This window comes from Callorhinchus milii, unplaced genomic scaffold (assembly GCF_018977255.1).
Source record: "Callorhinchus milii isolate IMCB2004 unplaced genomic scaffold, IMCB_Cmil_1.0 Scaffold6, whole genome shotgun sequence".
NCBI classification, from domain to species: domain Eukaryota; kingdom Metazoa; phylum Chordata; class Chondrichthyes; order Chimaeriformes; family Callorhinchidae; genus Callorhinchus; species Callorhinchus milii.
Window position 1 is genome coordinate 24,931,255 of NW_024704747.1, and position 16,727 is coordinate 24,947,981.

The 16,727-nt window shown below is 43.3% G+C and overlaps 1 protein-coding gene across 9 annotated transcripts in view; it reads left to right on the plus strand.

Moving 5' to 3' along the window:
* The first annotated feature begins 2,282 nt into the window (after positions 1-2,282).
* The window catches only part of sestd1 (SEC14 and spectrin domains 1), a 49,827-nt gene continuing 35,382 nt past the window's right edge, over positions 2,283-16,727 (plus strand). For 2 of the 9 annotated variants that reach the window (XM_042336266.1, XM_042336273.1), the window contains exons 1-3: positions 2,283-2,313; positions 9,888-9,953; positions 10,546-10,638. In XM_042336266.1, the coding sequence (XP_042192200.1) occupies positions 10,584-10,638 (55 nt within the window). In that variant the 5' untranslated portion in view covers positions 2,283-2,313; positions 9,888-9,953; positions 10,546-10,583. Of the gene's footprint in view, positions 2,314-3,086; positions 3,142-4,319; positions 4,390-7,243; positions 7,388-9,887; positions 9,954-10,545; positions 10,639-12,783; positions 12,861-16,727 lie in introns of those variants that run through there. The other 7 variants (XM_042336271.1, XM_042336269.1, XM_042336267.1 and 4 more) reach the window with 7 other exon arrangements.

Here is a 16,727-nt window from a genome sequence, read left to right on the forward strand (position 1 = left end):
CATCATTTATAAACGTTGTGAACTGCAGAGATCCCAAGATTGTTCCTTGGGGTCCACCCCCGGACATAGTTATCCCATTACTGTTTATCTCCAAAGTGGTGGTCAGAAAATAATAATAGAACTTTTGTTTTATTTTATTACTATATCAATTTTATTTGTGTCTGGGGTATGACAAACCCTGAGGAGGCTTTAATACACCAATATCTTTACATTAAGTGTCTTTCATTCCTTTACTGCTCCAAGTAGCTATTGGAACTGGGACCCATAACAGTATTTGATAGGAAACTGGATGAATATTTGAAAAGGAGTCATATCAAAGGGTACAGGGCTTAGAGTGAAGCCCACTGGGCTTAGAGTCCTGGTAGACCATTCCATAAAGATACACTTCCAGGATTAAGGTTGTTACTTCATGCTCACTCCAATATTCCTTCAAAAAACAATTGCTTACCCAATCCACGACTGTTTGTGGGACACTGCTGTGCACAATTGTGTGTTGTGCACAATTGTGTGTTTCGCTCACAAAATATACAGTAAATTCACTTGACAGTATATTCTGTGAAGCGCTTTGAGATGTCTCATAGACGTGATAAGGTGCTACAACAAACACAAGGATTATTATTAAAATTAAACAAAGGGTAGGATGGGTACAGGCCAAGCCCAAGGTGGGGAAATATAGCTTGAGAGGAATTGGAGTTGACATGAATATTGTATCTTTTTTGGTTTACCTTTGAACAAATTTATTATTGATAATATTACGATACACTTACAAAAAAACCTTATTATTGGTATACGTTTGAACAACATGTTTGGTTTTGCCACGATTCAATTGAAATCTACAAACTGTATCAAGGAAAAGGGTATACGTACATATAGATGATACAATACACTTCATATAATATTAAATTAGTCATCAATTTGACCCATTTGACCCATGCGGATTTACAATCGTCTTCAGTTGGCACCTAGGCTTTAAACCTGGACTTGCAACTAAATGTTTTGTGTTTTGGTGTAAAGCTGGCTCGGTGTTAACCTTGTCCAAAAAGGAGCAATTAATTGGTTTTGGGTTTGGAGGTTATTAAAGCAGGATTTTTTTTTTAATTTAAATGTACCGTTACTCCTATTCAGATGATCATATTGCATCTATTGTGCAATAACAATAGTAATAACAATCCTTGCATTTTACGTGGCATCTTATCACGTCTTCGAGACGTCTCAAAGGGCTGCACAGAATATACTGTATTCGGTGAATTGAATGCATCCATTTACCTGCAATATCGCGAAGTAAGTGGTGTAAACTTTTCTTTTTGGAGTGGGGGGAGGGGGGGGGTTGATTGTGAATGTGAAACATTTATGCATTGTAGGTGAAATATGAATTTTGCATTTGAGGTGGCTTTTGCATTGCTACATATTCTGCTGGTTTTAAAGGAAGATTAGATGACCCAGGGAGAGACACGAAGAGGGGGGTGGAGGGGGGGAGGGAGAGACACGAAGAGGGGGGGGGGAGGGAGAGACACGAAGAGGGGGTGGAGGGGGGAGGGAGAGACACGAAGAGGGGGTGGAGGGGGGGAGGGAGAGACACGAAGAGGGGGTGGAGGGGGGAGGGAGAGACACGAAGAGGGGGATGGAGGGGGGGAGGGAGAGACACGAAGAGGGGGGTGGAGGGGGGAGGGAGAGACACGAAGAGGGGGGTGGAGGGGGGGAGGGAGAGACACGAAGAGGGGGTGGAGGGGGGAGGGAGAGACACGAAGAGGGGGGTGGAGGGGGGGAGGGAGAGACACGAAGAGGGGGATGGAGGGAGGGAGAGACACCAAGAGTAGGGAGGAGGGACAGGAGGGAGGGAGAGAGAGACAAGGAGGGGGGAGATAGAGGAGGTGAGGGAGAGACAGGAGGAGAGGGAGAGAGAGACAGGAGGAGAGGGAGAGAGACAGGAGGAGGAGAGGGAGAGATAGGAGGAGAGGGAGAGAGAGACAGGAGGAGGGAGTGAGAGAGACAGGAGGAGGGAGGGAGAGAGACAGGAGGAGGAGAGGGAGAGACAGGAGGAGAGGGAGGGGGGGATAGGAGGAGGGGGGGAGGGGGGGATAGGAGGAGGGGGGGAGGGAGAGAGAGAGAGAGACAGACATCAGGAGGGGGAGTGAGTGAGTGAGTGAGTGAATGTCCTCAGCTGAGCTGAATGCTGTGTGTGTGTGTGTGGACTGATCCGCTTCCCCCACCACACGCTTTGCCAAGTCCGCAGCCAGAGGACAAGGGAGAGACACACAGAGAGAGAGAGAGAGAGAGAGACTCGGGGCAGCAGAGAGAGAGGGTGCGGCGAAGGTGAGGTTGAAATCATGTGGCTTTATAGTCCCCTTTCACCCCACACAGACACCCCTCCCTCACCCCCCACACACACCCCTCCCTCACCCCCCACCACAGACACCCCTCCCTCACCCCCCCACACACCCCCCCCCCCCACACACACCCCCCCACCCCCCCCCCACACACCCCTCCCTCACCCCCACACACACACCCCTCCCTCCCCCCCCCACCCCCCCCCCCCCCCCACACACACCCCTCCCTCACCCCCCCACACACACACCCCTCCCTCACCCCCCCCACACACACCCCTCTCTCACCCCCCACACACACACCCCTCCCTCACCCCCCCCCCACACACACCCCTCCCTCACCCCCCCCCACACACACACCCCTCCCTCACCCCCCCCCCACACACACACCCCTCCCTCACCCCCCCCACACACACCCCTCCCTCACCCCCCACACACACCCCTCCCTCACCCCCCACACACACACCCCTCCCTCACCCCCCACACACACACCCCTCCCTCACCCCCCACACACACACCCCTCCCTCACCCCCCACACACACCCCTCCCTCACCCCCCACACACACACCCCTCCCTCACCCCCCACACACACCCACCCCTCCCTCACCCCACCCCCCCCACACACACCCCTCCCTCACACACCCCTCCCCCACACACACACCCCTCCCTCACCCCCCCCCCCACACACACCCCTCCCTCACCCCCCCCCACACACACCCCTCCCTCACCCCCCACACCCCTCCCTTCCCTCCTACCCCATCTTATTGTCTTTGCAAACGCTGTTGTGCTGGGGGTGGGCTGCAGTAGTGGAATGTAGGTGAGAGCACAGACACACACACACAGGGCAACAAAGGCAACCGCGACCCCCCCCCCCCCCCCACCCCGGGGTGCGGGAGGGGCTGCAAAGCCTCCCCTCGTGTCTCCCCCCCACACCCCCCGGGAGGGGCTGCAAAGCCTCCGCAAACCTCCCCTCGCGCTGCAGCGGCCGCCGCCGCTTTCTTTCAAGGCGAACTCCAGCTTCTCCTCTCCTCCTTTTCTCTCCTCTCCTCTCCTCCGCCCCCGTCTGCGACCTCCTTCCCCCTCTCCATCCCTCTCTCTCTCTCCCTCTCACCTTCCCCCTCTCACCTATCTCTCTCCCTCTCTCTTTCCCTCTTTCCCTCTATCTCTCTCTCCCTCTCTATCTCTCTCTCCCTCTCTTTCCCTCTATCTCTCTCTCTCCCTCTCTCCCTCCTTCCCTCTCTCTCTCTCCCTCTCTCTCCCTCCTTCCCTCTCTCTCTCTCCCTCTCCCGCTGCGCTGCAAAGTTTGCCCCGTCCCGGACCGACGTAAAGCGCCGCTTCTGCGGGGGGAGGGGACGGGGAGGTGAGGGGGTGAGGGGGGGGGACAACAACAAAAAAAAGGGCCCCGGACGGCGGCCGGGACTGAAGGTGCGGAGGGGGGGGGAGCGGGAGTTGGGAAAGAAAGGAGAGGGGGGGGGACAGCTTAGGCCTGAGGCGGGGTGGGTGGGTGGGGGTCGGCCCGAGCTTTGTGATAGCGGCTGCGCCCATTGCAATTGAGCCAACGACTCGGGGCGGCGGGAGTGGGGGGGGGAGTGGGGGTGACGGTTGGTGGAGGGGGTGACGGTTAATTCAAACCCTTTCCCTCAGTCGCCGCAATTGGCCTCTCTTGTGTGTCGAGTCGAGTGTGTCAGTACTTGTGAGGGAGGGAGTGTGTGAGGGAGTGAGTGTGAGAGGAGGAGGAGGAGGAGGTTATTGTGGCAGTTGGAGGTGCCGAGGGCCCGGGTTTGACGGCACTTTGTGGTGAAGGGGGGACCGCGCGCCGCCGCCGTTGTTGTTGTCGTCGTCGTCGAAGGGCGTCACGTCACGTCAATGTGGAGCCCCTATATAGCCATTTTTCCCAAACAGAAGGGGATTTGATTTGAGCCCTTGTGGTGTGTGTGTTGGGGGGGGGTTGTGTGTGTGGGGGTTTGTGTGTGTGTGTGTGTGTGTGTGTGTGTTGGGAGCTGGTGGTGGGCAGAGAGAGAGAGAGAGACAGAGAAAAAAAATACTGCAAGTCGTTTATTTCCAGGTAGGTTGGTATTCGCTGTTAAGTTATTCCTTTTGCAAACGATTGCCCGTTTTAGGAGGGAGGGAGGGAGGGGAGGGAGAGGGAGGGAGAGAGGGGAGGGAGGGGAGGAGGGAGAGAGGGGAGGGAGGAGAGGAGGAGGAGGAGGGTGAGGAGGAGAGAGGGTGAGGAGGAGAGAGAGGGTGAGGAGGAGAGAGGGTGAGGAGGAGGAGAGGGGAGAGGAGGAGAGGGTGAGGAGGGAGAGGGTGAGGAGGAGGGAGGGGAGGAGGAGGAGAGAGGGTGAGGAGGAGAGAGAGGGTGAGGAGGAGGAGAGAGGGTGAGGAGGAGGAGAGAGGGTGAGGAGGAGGGAGAGAGGGTGAGAGGGAGGGAGAGAGGGTGAGGAGGAGAGACAGGGTGAGGAGGAGGGAGGGAGAGAGAGAGAGGGTGAGAGGGAGGGAGAGAGGGTGAGGAGGAGGGAGAGAGAGGGAGGGAGAGATGGGGGGGGGGGAATATGCATTGATTTCTGTTCTATAGAAGTCGTTGTTCAGTTTGGTTGGTGCTTTGAATTCCCCCCCCTCCCTCCCTCTTTTTTTTCTTTAATAAAAGGGCGAGTCTTAAAAGTTGACCCTCTGCATCAATCCAATCCTGTTATGTTATGTTATTGATTGAACAGAAGAGGAAATGAGGTGCCAGTGAACTCCTTCCCCCCCCACCCCACCCCACCCCACCGACAAGATGCAGAGGCAGCAACATCCATCCCAGTTGAGTGCAGCAGGACATGATGATGATGATGAGTTCAGTGGGTTTGGCTTTGCTTGGCTTTTGGGTTGGATGAGATTATTGGATTGAGCCTTTCTCAATCCTCCCCCTGATTTATCTCCTTCTCCACTTTCCCTGCGGCCTGCCCTTTAATTTCCTGAAAATACAGTAAGCGATCGTCAGTTCCCGGTGTTGACGTTAGCGATAGCTTTTTGAACCTTCCGTCCCGCATGAAAGGTATTGATATAAGTGCAAGTTATTGTTATATCCTCTACCCCTTGAACCATTGGCTCAAATAATCAAAAGTTGGCGCACGCCAACGCAATCTGGTCTATTAAATGGACTACCACAGAAAGCAGTCTTGACTTGTGTAGACCACTTGTCCAATTCTGTACTCACGTAATTTGATGGGCATCATTGAAAGCATCCTTTGATGTCAAGTGTATTTAGGAAACGTAGTGCATATATCCATTTACAAAGCAATTAGCTGTATATAATGTTTGTGTATTCAGTGATGCTTGTGGACATAGTGTCTTGCTTTTGTCAGTATTGTTAAAAGAAACTTGAATTTTTTACAGTGTCTTATAACAAACTGTCCCAAATCACTTCACAGGGAGTTTCGGTTTAGTGTGTGGTGTCTGCTTTTTGTGGGCAAATACAGCATCATGTTTGCACAGACAGATAAGGGGTAAATGACCTATTAACGTGGAGTATCATTGGCCAAGAGACCGCAAAACTTTTCTTTGTGAATACAGTAGTAGCATGAATCTTTAATGTCAACACCAACTTGGCATTTATATAGTGCCCCTCAGGCCGGGTAGAGTCCCAGATTGCTTAACTGTGGCGGAGCACGACACCGAGACGGGGTAGGGGGAGGTGACCATAGGCCATCGGACCACCTGGACATGCAGACAATCCCTGGCTTGAAGTCTCATCCGAACAGTGGCGCACACTTCCAACAATACAGTGCTTCCCCCAGTACTGTACACTAAAACCTGATTTGGGACAGGAACCTACAACCTTATAGTGCAACGCAAAGAGTGCTAACAATTAAACTGACACACAGCATTCAGGATTTCCGGATGTTGATATTTTAGAAATCATAAGTCCTGCACTGCACTTGTGGCAGACCTAAAATTTATTTTGGTGCATTTGATGAGTAATTGTAAGTTATAATTATGTATTTATACTGTTGTGATTATTTCTAAGAATATAGCTGTGGAGAGTAGAATTCAGGTTTATACTTTATGCTCCATATTGCGTCAAATTGTGGTTGTAAAGAAACCCTATGGGTTCTGCACGGAACACCACAATTGGGTGTTTTACTGGCATTAGACTGATATTCAAAGCTCAGACCCCACAATGCCTGAAGGATCTTATATAAATGCAAGTTGTGGACAATTGACTTTGACATTTCAATAGTAAAACATGGTCCATTGAAAGTTCCATGGATAATTCAGTGGACTGCTGTGGACCTAGTTTAATGTGATTCATATTTGCTGCGTTTACACTGCAACAAATGTGAATTGCAATCAAGGTAACATAATAGTCTTCAGATACAGAATAGCACAATCAAAACATGAAGAAATTACATGCGACTGTTTATTTCATGAAAGTGATTGCTTCCAGAGACCTTGTGCAGTTGGCATGTTGTGGAATGTGAATAATCAGAAGTAAATATTCCAAAACGAAATAATCTACCATTGCAACATATATCGTTGACTCCTGACCAGTTTTATTCCATCAATAATTCTTAGATTTTAAGATCATCTAATTTTGAGCATATAGTTTAAAACTGTCATTCTTATTTAATATTTATACACCATAATATTAAATATACTAATTTGACTTGGTACTAATCGTTTTTAACCATATTGGTTATGTATTCATCATATTCAAAGACAGGGAAGTTTGTCTCTGGCTTGTTAATTTTATATTGGCACATTCTATTTCTGAGGTCTAATGTGTCAACATATAGTATGTACATCTATATCCTTCATACTGTTATCTTATCCACTCAATGTTTTCTTCAGTCAAACTAAATGTAATTATGTGTAAACGTCTCACCACTCAGGCCTGAACTTGCTTGTTTCTCCTTCTGCCCTCTCCCATCCATCAGTGCAGTGGCCTGTTGCAGGAATGATTAGCAAATTGGCACGTGGCATTCAAGAAATGACAATAATAGGCAAGAAGGAAGAGGAAATAAGATGTTCTAAGATTTACCAGGGATAAGAAGATAGAGCTATCACGAAAGATTGGACAGGTTGGACTTTTCTCTTCAGAGTCGAGATGATTGAGAGGGAACCTGATGGAGCTGTTTGATTATGAAAGGATTTAGTAAGGTAGATGTTGATAGGCTGCTTCCATTTGTTGGTGAGTCCAAAATAAGAGGGCATAAATATGATAACTGGGAATATGATAAAGGGAATAGAACTATATTCCGTATAAACACCAGCACAGACTAGTTGGGACGAATGCCTGTTTCCATGGCATTATCATTCAGTGAAATTCTGTACATTTCTGTAGCTTTGTTGGTTTGGTTATTGATACTGTTTACTTGAACAAAGTGATTTTTGCTTCAAACAAAAGTACAAGCTAAAGACTTGTCACTGCTGTTCATACACCAATGCAAAATAGCTTTTAGGTTGTATGTTTTTATCCTGCAAATGTGGGCATTTCTGATGTTTGAAAAAGCGAATAACATTGCTCTTGTTTGCAAATTGGTTGATTTGACCAGTTTTAACCAAAAGGAGAAGCCAGTCTAAAGACTGCTTAAGACACAAATACTGTACATGCCATGACCTGAAAACATCTTTTCTGTGAATCATTGGTACAAGTGCTATATACATTGTGACATAGATTTTTTTCTTGTTCTCTTTCTCATTGCAAGAATTGTAGTAGGGGGTTATTTAAATATAGTCCCTTCATAATGCTACAGTGTTCTCAGGAAATAGCACTGTTACTGTAATAAGACAATGGCCTGAAGTAAGATTTATTGCAGTCTGGCAGGTTTTAAGATGTCACTTGATGCGTTACTTGATAATTTTCGTTATCACTTTTGATTGAGTACTGGATACATGTGACAGAAAACAGTCATGGAAAAACATGTTATTGATTCAAGATTGATAATTTTGGTATTGTCAAGGAGAGTGTGTGAGAAAATGGTTTAACGCTATGCTGCTATGACAACCTCTATCTATCTTGGAATAAATTGTGCACAACGATAATTTTTAATTATCACATACTTCTATTCCCTCCTCCTTCACATAATCATTACATTTTCTCTTAAATACGCTGATACTATTTTTTGCTGCAACCACACCCTCTGTCCTTCGGATGAGATGTTAAACTGAGGTCCCGTCTGCCTGTTCAGGTGGACGTTATACATCCCATACCACTATTTGAAAAGGGAAGGGAGTTTCTCCTGGTATCCTGGCCAACAAATCCCCCAAATAAAAAAAAATTGTTTATTCATTCCATAGCTATTTGTTGTACATTGCTGTGCGCAAATTGGCATTTGCAATTTGCCCACAAAATACAGTCAATCCATTTTACAGTACATCCTGTGAAGCATGTTGAGACATCGCGACAACATGATAGGGCGCTGTATCAAATGCAAGGATTACTATTGCAATAATTCCTAGGACTGGGTGGTTCAGTGGATTAGCACACCATCCTTTCACATCTGCAACCTGCTGGCTGTAATGGCCTATATGAAATGGTTTTGGACAGATTGATCCTAGTTCTAATGAATGTGGGTTACAGGAGAATTGCTTATATTGCTGCCATTAATTGACGCTATAGAACAGCAGGAGTGGGAAATGGTGCCATTTACTTTGATGAAGTAGAGTTGTGAGTTTGAAATTAATGGTATGCTGTTGAGTACAAGGAGATATGTCCTTATCCGGGGTCATGGTGTAAGACTTAGAAGTTGATACTGGGTGCCTCAAAAAGTTGACCTTAAAATCTCTTCTCTTTCTCCCCCGAAATGTGAAAATTCAAATATATAATTTAACCCGGCTTTCTTGTCATTTCTGTGTACGGAGTTTTCAAAGTGAAAAATTCAATTCGTGCAGTGTTTTCGAGTTTGATTAGATCATTTTCAGTCTGAAGCTGTAACTAGAATGTTAATCTACAGCACATACTAGAAAGGTACTATTCCGTCATTTGTTGTTTATCTCTATTACTGACCAGCTTCAGGTGATTTTTTTTGTACAATGAAAACTGCTTTAAAAAAAACTTAACCTTGTTTTTTGAGGAAAGATATTTCAAATCTACCAAATGGAATATTTTCCTAGTTCTGCCATTTTGGCTACTTTTGTATTATGCAGTTGATCTTTGCCCCAATTGCATATTGTTACAGCATACAATGATGGGATGTTTAAAGAGAGCACAGAAAGAGGCCTTCAACTTGTCATATCTCCTGTTGTTGACTTCTCTTACTTAAGATAGCTGCTCTTGTAGGACATTATCTGTTATAATGTGGATTCTCTCATAATACGATCAGGCTATGGAAACAAGTTTGAAATATTTTCAGCTACTTCCAAGTGTATTTTAAAAGAAACTATTAGAACGTGTTGAAACTATAGATGACAAAGATTACATTTCTTCTAATTGATGAATATTACAATATGCTGACACATTTAAGGTACAGAACCAGGATCTTCTGCAGATTATATCCTTGAAGTAGTTAGGAAAATGTGCATTGGAGAATGTCCAATCCTTATTGAAACACAACTAATGATTGCATTTCCTCATTTTAGGACATGGGCTTGTGGTGGCTTTTGAGAGATTAGTGGAGAATGTATTTACCAACCAAAGTGCTTCAAGTAAGTATCTACAATTCTTTCCCATTTGCAATGATTCTGTTAACAAAAGGGTCAATAACGGGATGGTTATCCGCTTGGATAGCGGAACATTATATATCTTAACATTTGTCTTGTTTCCCTCATTTCCCAGTGAGGCTCTTGTAAATATTGTTTTACATTAATTATTTAAATCCAAAATATATACTCGTTCCTTCAGAAACTGCTTTTCAAGTAATGAATTCTTTTGATAGTGTACTTCAAGTAGTTTGTCCCACTAGCGTTTAGGAATGTCTGGTGGTGAGGTTGCAGGGTTAAGTGTACAGTCGTAAACAGTTTGTATAATTTTGTAATGCATAAAAAATATTGTAGTTTGAGAAACCTCAGGATATGATGAGAAAAGCAGCCTCAGCCTGATTACTCCAAGGCAAGTCTGGTATGAGTATATTTCTGTTTAGATTTTTTTGTTTATCAAATTAATGGATAAAATTAGCAGTTTATCGAATATTCCTTCTTGGTTAGATAATTTCATTTAAGATTCATATAAGGTTTATATTGTAGGTATAGTAAATAAAAGTACAAAGAAAAATGATTGATTGTGTGTGTTTGCTTGCAGAATTATAGACATTTCTGATTGTGTTGGTTCTGAAGAAAATGGAAGCCACAAGCATATTGCCCATACTGAAGAAAAGGCTTGCCTTTCTTTCAGGTACATTCTTTGTGTTTGGTGGTAGTGCATATTGTGTAGTTTCAGGAATTATTGTTGCTGCGTCCGATAATATCCTAACATCCCTTTGTTTTTGACCTTGTCTTAGGTTTCCTTTATTTATAATGATGATTTTGCACCATATTATGGCTGTAATGTAATGTCGACCTTTGCATTTTAATTCATTTAGAACCATATAATTGGACCAATATATAGTGGGTGTGGTGTAAAGAAATTCATCAACTGCATTACCAGTGGATCCTGATTTAGCCACCATTTCCTTATTGACAACCAGAGGTCTTGTTGGGATCTCTTGTTGCCACGGAAACATTGAGTAGGTATCAGAAAAATATATTGCTGACACTAGGGCTCGTGGAGTAATAGGCATTCAGCAGTTATTTTTTTCTGTATTAATTGAATTGTGTGTCTTGTGATTTAATTAGCAGTTTCCTGTTGTCGTTCTGTTTGTCAGCCCCAATGTTGACCCTGATTGGGAAGCCCCCATTAGTCTCATTGGAATATGGTGTTTCATTTTGACAAGTGTTCAAGATGAATGATTTTATAATGTGATAAGGCATGAAACCACTGATTTTTCATGTTTCTGGAAGTTTTAATTATAGTTTCATTCAAGAGAGCTCGGAACATTTATCAGATTCTGTGACCAGGAAATGTACGGTGGACCTGCATTTGTTTTTTAAAAAACACATGCTCAGAATTAAAATTTTTATAGATTAGTATCTTATGAGTACATGGTCTCTCTTGGGGTAGCATAGGTCAGCATCGTTTCCTACCTGTAGATAATGCTCTGAATATGCCAGTAACTAACACAAAGGGACAGACACTCTTTTCCCCTATTAACTAAAGAGTGATGTTTGTATTGTGTATTACAGGCATGTAAACAGTGAACCATATTTGTTTGACAAAGTGTAAAATATGTTTGACTGAAATGGTGTTCTACCGAATTAAAAATCACTTTGAAGGTTAGATTTGAAAAATCTATTCTTCTGAAAGTATCTTCATAGTGATCATGGCTGGGTGTATGAGTGAAGTGACGCTTGCATCGAGTTGCTTTTTGTTATGATGAAGCATGTGTCTATGTTGCTGCTGTAGGACATTGTAAATTTAATAGAGGGAAAAGGAAATCAGAGTAAATTCACTTTGAGACAAGTGGCTGTAATCAGGACGTGATGAGATCGGATGCAATCCATTGTATTCTGACCTAAAAGTTTAATTTATATTTTGGAGGAAAAGTCTTACTTTCCTGCAGTTTAATCAAATCTGTTGTAATCAACCTCGTTTACGCTGCATTGCTGAACAACAAATAAGCACATTTTCCCAAAAAATTTGCTGTTTTCAAAACGTTACAATAATTTTAAATGACTAATTGCAAGTGGGCTCCGCGTGTAATTTGTCATTGTTTCTCCATGTTCTGCTTTACACAAACCAAGCTTTTGGTTTTGTGGGGAAAACAACAATTTGAGGGGGATGCACAAGCTGCAGCCCATCTGATTTGGATTGACCAGGTTTCTGCTTTCTAATCAGTTTCTAGATATGTGTTTACTTCAGAACTTGTGTTGATGTTTATTTTCCACAATAACAGAGACGTGGGCACGGCATTCCACAGATGGCACCACTGACCTGTGAATCCACTTTACGGTATATTCTGCGAAGCGCTTTGAGACGTCTCAAAGACGTGATTAGGCGCTTTCACAAATGCAGGGATTGTTATTACTACTATTATTACTGACAAGTAAAAATAGTCAAAAGAAGGTAGAACATTGGCAAACGGGATGACGGAAAGAGGAAGCACTATTTCATCACTTTTGTGTGTACGTTTCCTGTGCGCTAAACACAGAACTCTGCATCCGTGCAGCACACAGAATTCATTGTTCTTTCCTAACTTAAATGATTTAACAACCTCTGACTGAATTCCTGTATTTATTTTATATAGTCAACAAAAGGTTTGCATTTTTATAGAAAAGAATTGTTGAGAGGAAGGGGGTGGCCTGCATTTGTGCTGTTGATATAATAGTGAGCCTAATAAACCGCTTAAAATAATTTTTCGTATGTAATGGGATTTGCAAAAACATTTCCTTTTCTTGTGGTAGATTTTATTTGCTGAGTAATGTACAGAAGCAGCTCGAATTTCACTAATGCTGGGTATATGTTGCACGCTTGATACATCTATTGGGCACCTCAATGAGGAAACTCCATGGAGACACCAGGTAACCGGAAGAACATTATACCTATTCACTGGAACTACTCAGCTCTGAAAGATTGAATTGGAACAAAGTTCACACAGGTCATTCTGATGTACTTCTGCGTTTCTTATTAAGGAATACTGTTAGATTCTTCTAAGCCCCCTGCTGCTTTCAATGCCTTGGGACGTCTTCCTGACATGAAAGGTGCAACACAAATGTAATTTGTTGTTGTTGCATTGTGAATTTGAGGAATTGCTGACACTAGAGCATGTGCATTGTTATAGCCCAGCCTTGGATTAAAAAAACAGGTGTTCTCTGGGTTTTTGTTGCCTGCGTGTGGAACGTATGATGATGCCACTGGGTCATGTATGCAATCGCATTATTTGACAATGTACAGATTTGCAAGCACTCAAAAATTAATGTTTTTCCCAATTGGCTGCTCTCTAAAATGTCGGGTTGTGAACAACAACAACAAAATTACATTTATAGAGCGCCTTTCACGTCCGGAGGACGTCCCAATGCGCTGAGAACCGGGAGCTGTACCTAAATGGGGGACGTCTTCGCTTTCACCCGTGTTTTTCCTGTGACCACGACTTTTATTTAGGTTGCAGCTTTTTAGGAAAACCAGTATCGCATTTTTTTTTAAAGTACTGCCACTGATCAGTCACTGAGAGTGACACTGGTTTGCAAAGGGAGCTTAAAAAAATACGGGTACATAAGATTCTGAGTAGGATAGAGAAAGTAAATCCAGAACAACGGTTTCAGATGAGCCATGGAGAATGACGGGAGGGCATAAGTTTAGGTTTGTTACCAGGAAAGGTAGGAGAGGTCAGTATCCTTGTTTAGGAAATGACTTGGTGGGCAGGGTAGCTATTCTGGAAGGAGTAGCCATCCTCCCATTACAACTCTCGCCAGAAAACTGTGATGCAAATCTGGCATAAAATAAAATGTATCACATATAAAATGTATGATATGTGGCAAATACTCTAGTGTAGCATTTATTTGGGTAAGCAGTGTTGGGAAGGCAAATGTTTGCTTCCTAATTGCCTGCAGTTGTTTGCACTATGTATTTTTATACCACACTTACAATATCTGTGTGCCTTCGGTAAATTTACATCATTGTGACATCCCCCCATCCCTCCCCCCCGTCCTTCCCCCCCCCCGCGCATCTGCCTCATCAGACAGGATTCCTACATTGGAAAACAAAACCTAAAAGCGTTAGTATGCTGCAAAAGTATTTTGGCACATTAGCAGCAAATTAATCACAGCTATTTTATGGTAATTGAATTTATCATATTAATAGATGACCCAGTTGCGTAATTTGAAATTCCAATGCTGAATTAGCCACTTCTTGTAGTAAACGACCTGTTTCAAGTGAAGTAAATTGAAGCTGTCTTTAAACTGCTTTTATGTTCCTACTTTGATATTATTGAATATCAAATGCAAAGATTATTATTGTTCTCCAGAAGTAACTATTAATATATAATGTTTTTCCCAACTCTGGAGCTATTCAGACTTCACTTTGAGTCAGATCTCCCATTATCTTAGAATGTAGCTTCCAATAATGAAAAGTGTGGATTTGGATCAAACAGCTCCAGTGGTACTCTGTACCCACACAGCAATCTTAAAATCATGGCATAAGTGTTTGTTGAAAGCATTAAGGTATTTATTTGTGCATATCTGCATTGCCAGCAGAGGTGTTTTAGGGAGGTTTGCTAGACGATAGCCATAAGGGAATCTCAAAACAAAGCTGGGAGGAAAGTTGTCTGATTTGTCCACATGCACCTCACAGCCTCCATGAGTTTTGGACATGGTTCATAAAATTCCCATGGTGGTACAGGGATGTCAGTGATTCTTGTGCAATGATATATATATCTGCTTTTACTTAGAATGTCATTTGCTCCAAAACTCCCAACGGTGGTCTGTAAAGGTCAATTATCCTAGCCAGAGAACCTAGTGGCCATCAAAGCTGCTCACAGAAACTTGGAACGTTAATCTTAATTGGTTTTGCCATTCTGATTGCTAGCCAGTTGTGTGAATTGAATTAATACTAAATTAGCTGTGCCGGGTGAGGCATATTTATGGAAAACTAGTTTCAGTGAGTAAATTTGCTTCACTGGATCTCTTGTGTCTGGAGGTGGATGAAGAGCCATCTGCTGACATCAATGAGGGAAATTTATCCCCCCCCATAAATATGTCAGTATCACACTTGATAAGAAATTGGTCGTTCAATTCACGACTGTTTGTGGGACACTGCTGTGCACAAATTGGCTGCCACATTTTGCCCACTTTCACTTTCCAGTATATTCTGTGAAGCGCTTTGAGGCATCTCGAAGACGTGATAAGGCACTATATCAAATGCAGGGATTATTATTCTTGTGGGATATGTGCTGAATGATTGTGTATCCTACGTCTGGTGCAGTGAAATACCTTGGCACAATGGGTGGCCACTTTATCGGAAACTTATACACGATTGCCCCTCAAAAAGAACCCAAAACCTACTACAAAGGCAGGAGGGAAGAGGAGTTAGAGAGCTCTGCTTCATCAAGAACGTCTATCAACTTTTTAACTAGCCTTTTTCCGTCTGGCCCAAAGCTACAGTAAGCAGTCTGCATTTAGAATAATAGTGAGGGCTAGATAAGATTCACATGATCTTGTTGGCTTGGCCTAGTGTCATGCCTGAGCTCAGATTTTGTGCGTACAGTTGTAATGAGTGGGAATGCTGCACATTTTGTTTGGGAAAAGATTGCGCTTTGAATTAAAGGCTTCACTATGCTTGACTGCTTACAATTTTAAATATTTATGATTTAGCGATTTTTAAAAAAAAAAATTGGGGTGTTTTATTGTCCTTTTGGGACCTGACTAAAATGGGTAAAATGTGGTGGTTGACATTTACATGTTGGGAGCATCGTGGCAGTGCATGAGTTCACATGAGTTCATTGCCAAGTTGGAAGACCTGCTTCAGAACAGTGCTAATATGAATCAGTCCCGTAAAAATGCATCAGTATGTAAATGCACTGGCATATCAGCCTATTAGCGTCAGTGCATCAAACGTGATGTAGGTGTGATAAAATGGAATGGATCTTATTACATCTCAATAATAGCATTCTATACATAATAAGAGGTTCGGATGAGCAACGAGGTTTCATAACCAACAGTGTGAAACTGGTTTTAATTATTCAAAATTGCAGTGCACCATCACTTAGTATTGCTCTTGGTTTTCTCGATTTATCTGAGGGAGGCAGACTATTTAGTACAGGCTTTTCATAATATAATGCTGACCTAAACCATATCGCATTGTTTTGGAACAGGGTTGAGCAGATGTCAGTGTTGTAAAATATACTGTGCTTCTGAGTCTTTGGCAGTGAAGAATTATTTCTTGTACTTAGGAGAGCTATGCTACAATTTTATTTTATGTGATTTTATTTCTCTTTCCAATTCTAAGAGAAATATGTTTTGATTTACAGGCACTGCAGCTTGAAAGCGTTTTGGTAGTTTTTTTTACATGCATGAACTTTTGTTCTTTGTGAAACTGGGGAGTGCTCGTGAAAGGAACTTTTACTGTTGTTTGAGTATGAGCTATACATTTCGCCCACAACATATACAGTCTTTTTGTAGGCAAAGGCAGCAGCCATTTTGTTCCAGCAAGGCCAAAGAAACAACTATTAGGTGAATGAATAATTAATCTAGAGGACTTTTTAGCTGGGGCACTGGGAGAAACTCCTACCTCTTTTCAAATAGTTTGCAAGATCAGTAAAATCCACCTGAAAACAGACAGATGGGCCCACAGTTTAGTATCATATGTAGGTTAAAAGCTGTTTTTAATTTATTGCTGAAACTGTATGAAACGCTTTCTGTTTACTTATAGTTGGCCTTGAAGACTGATGTCAT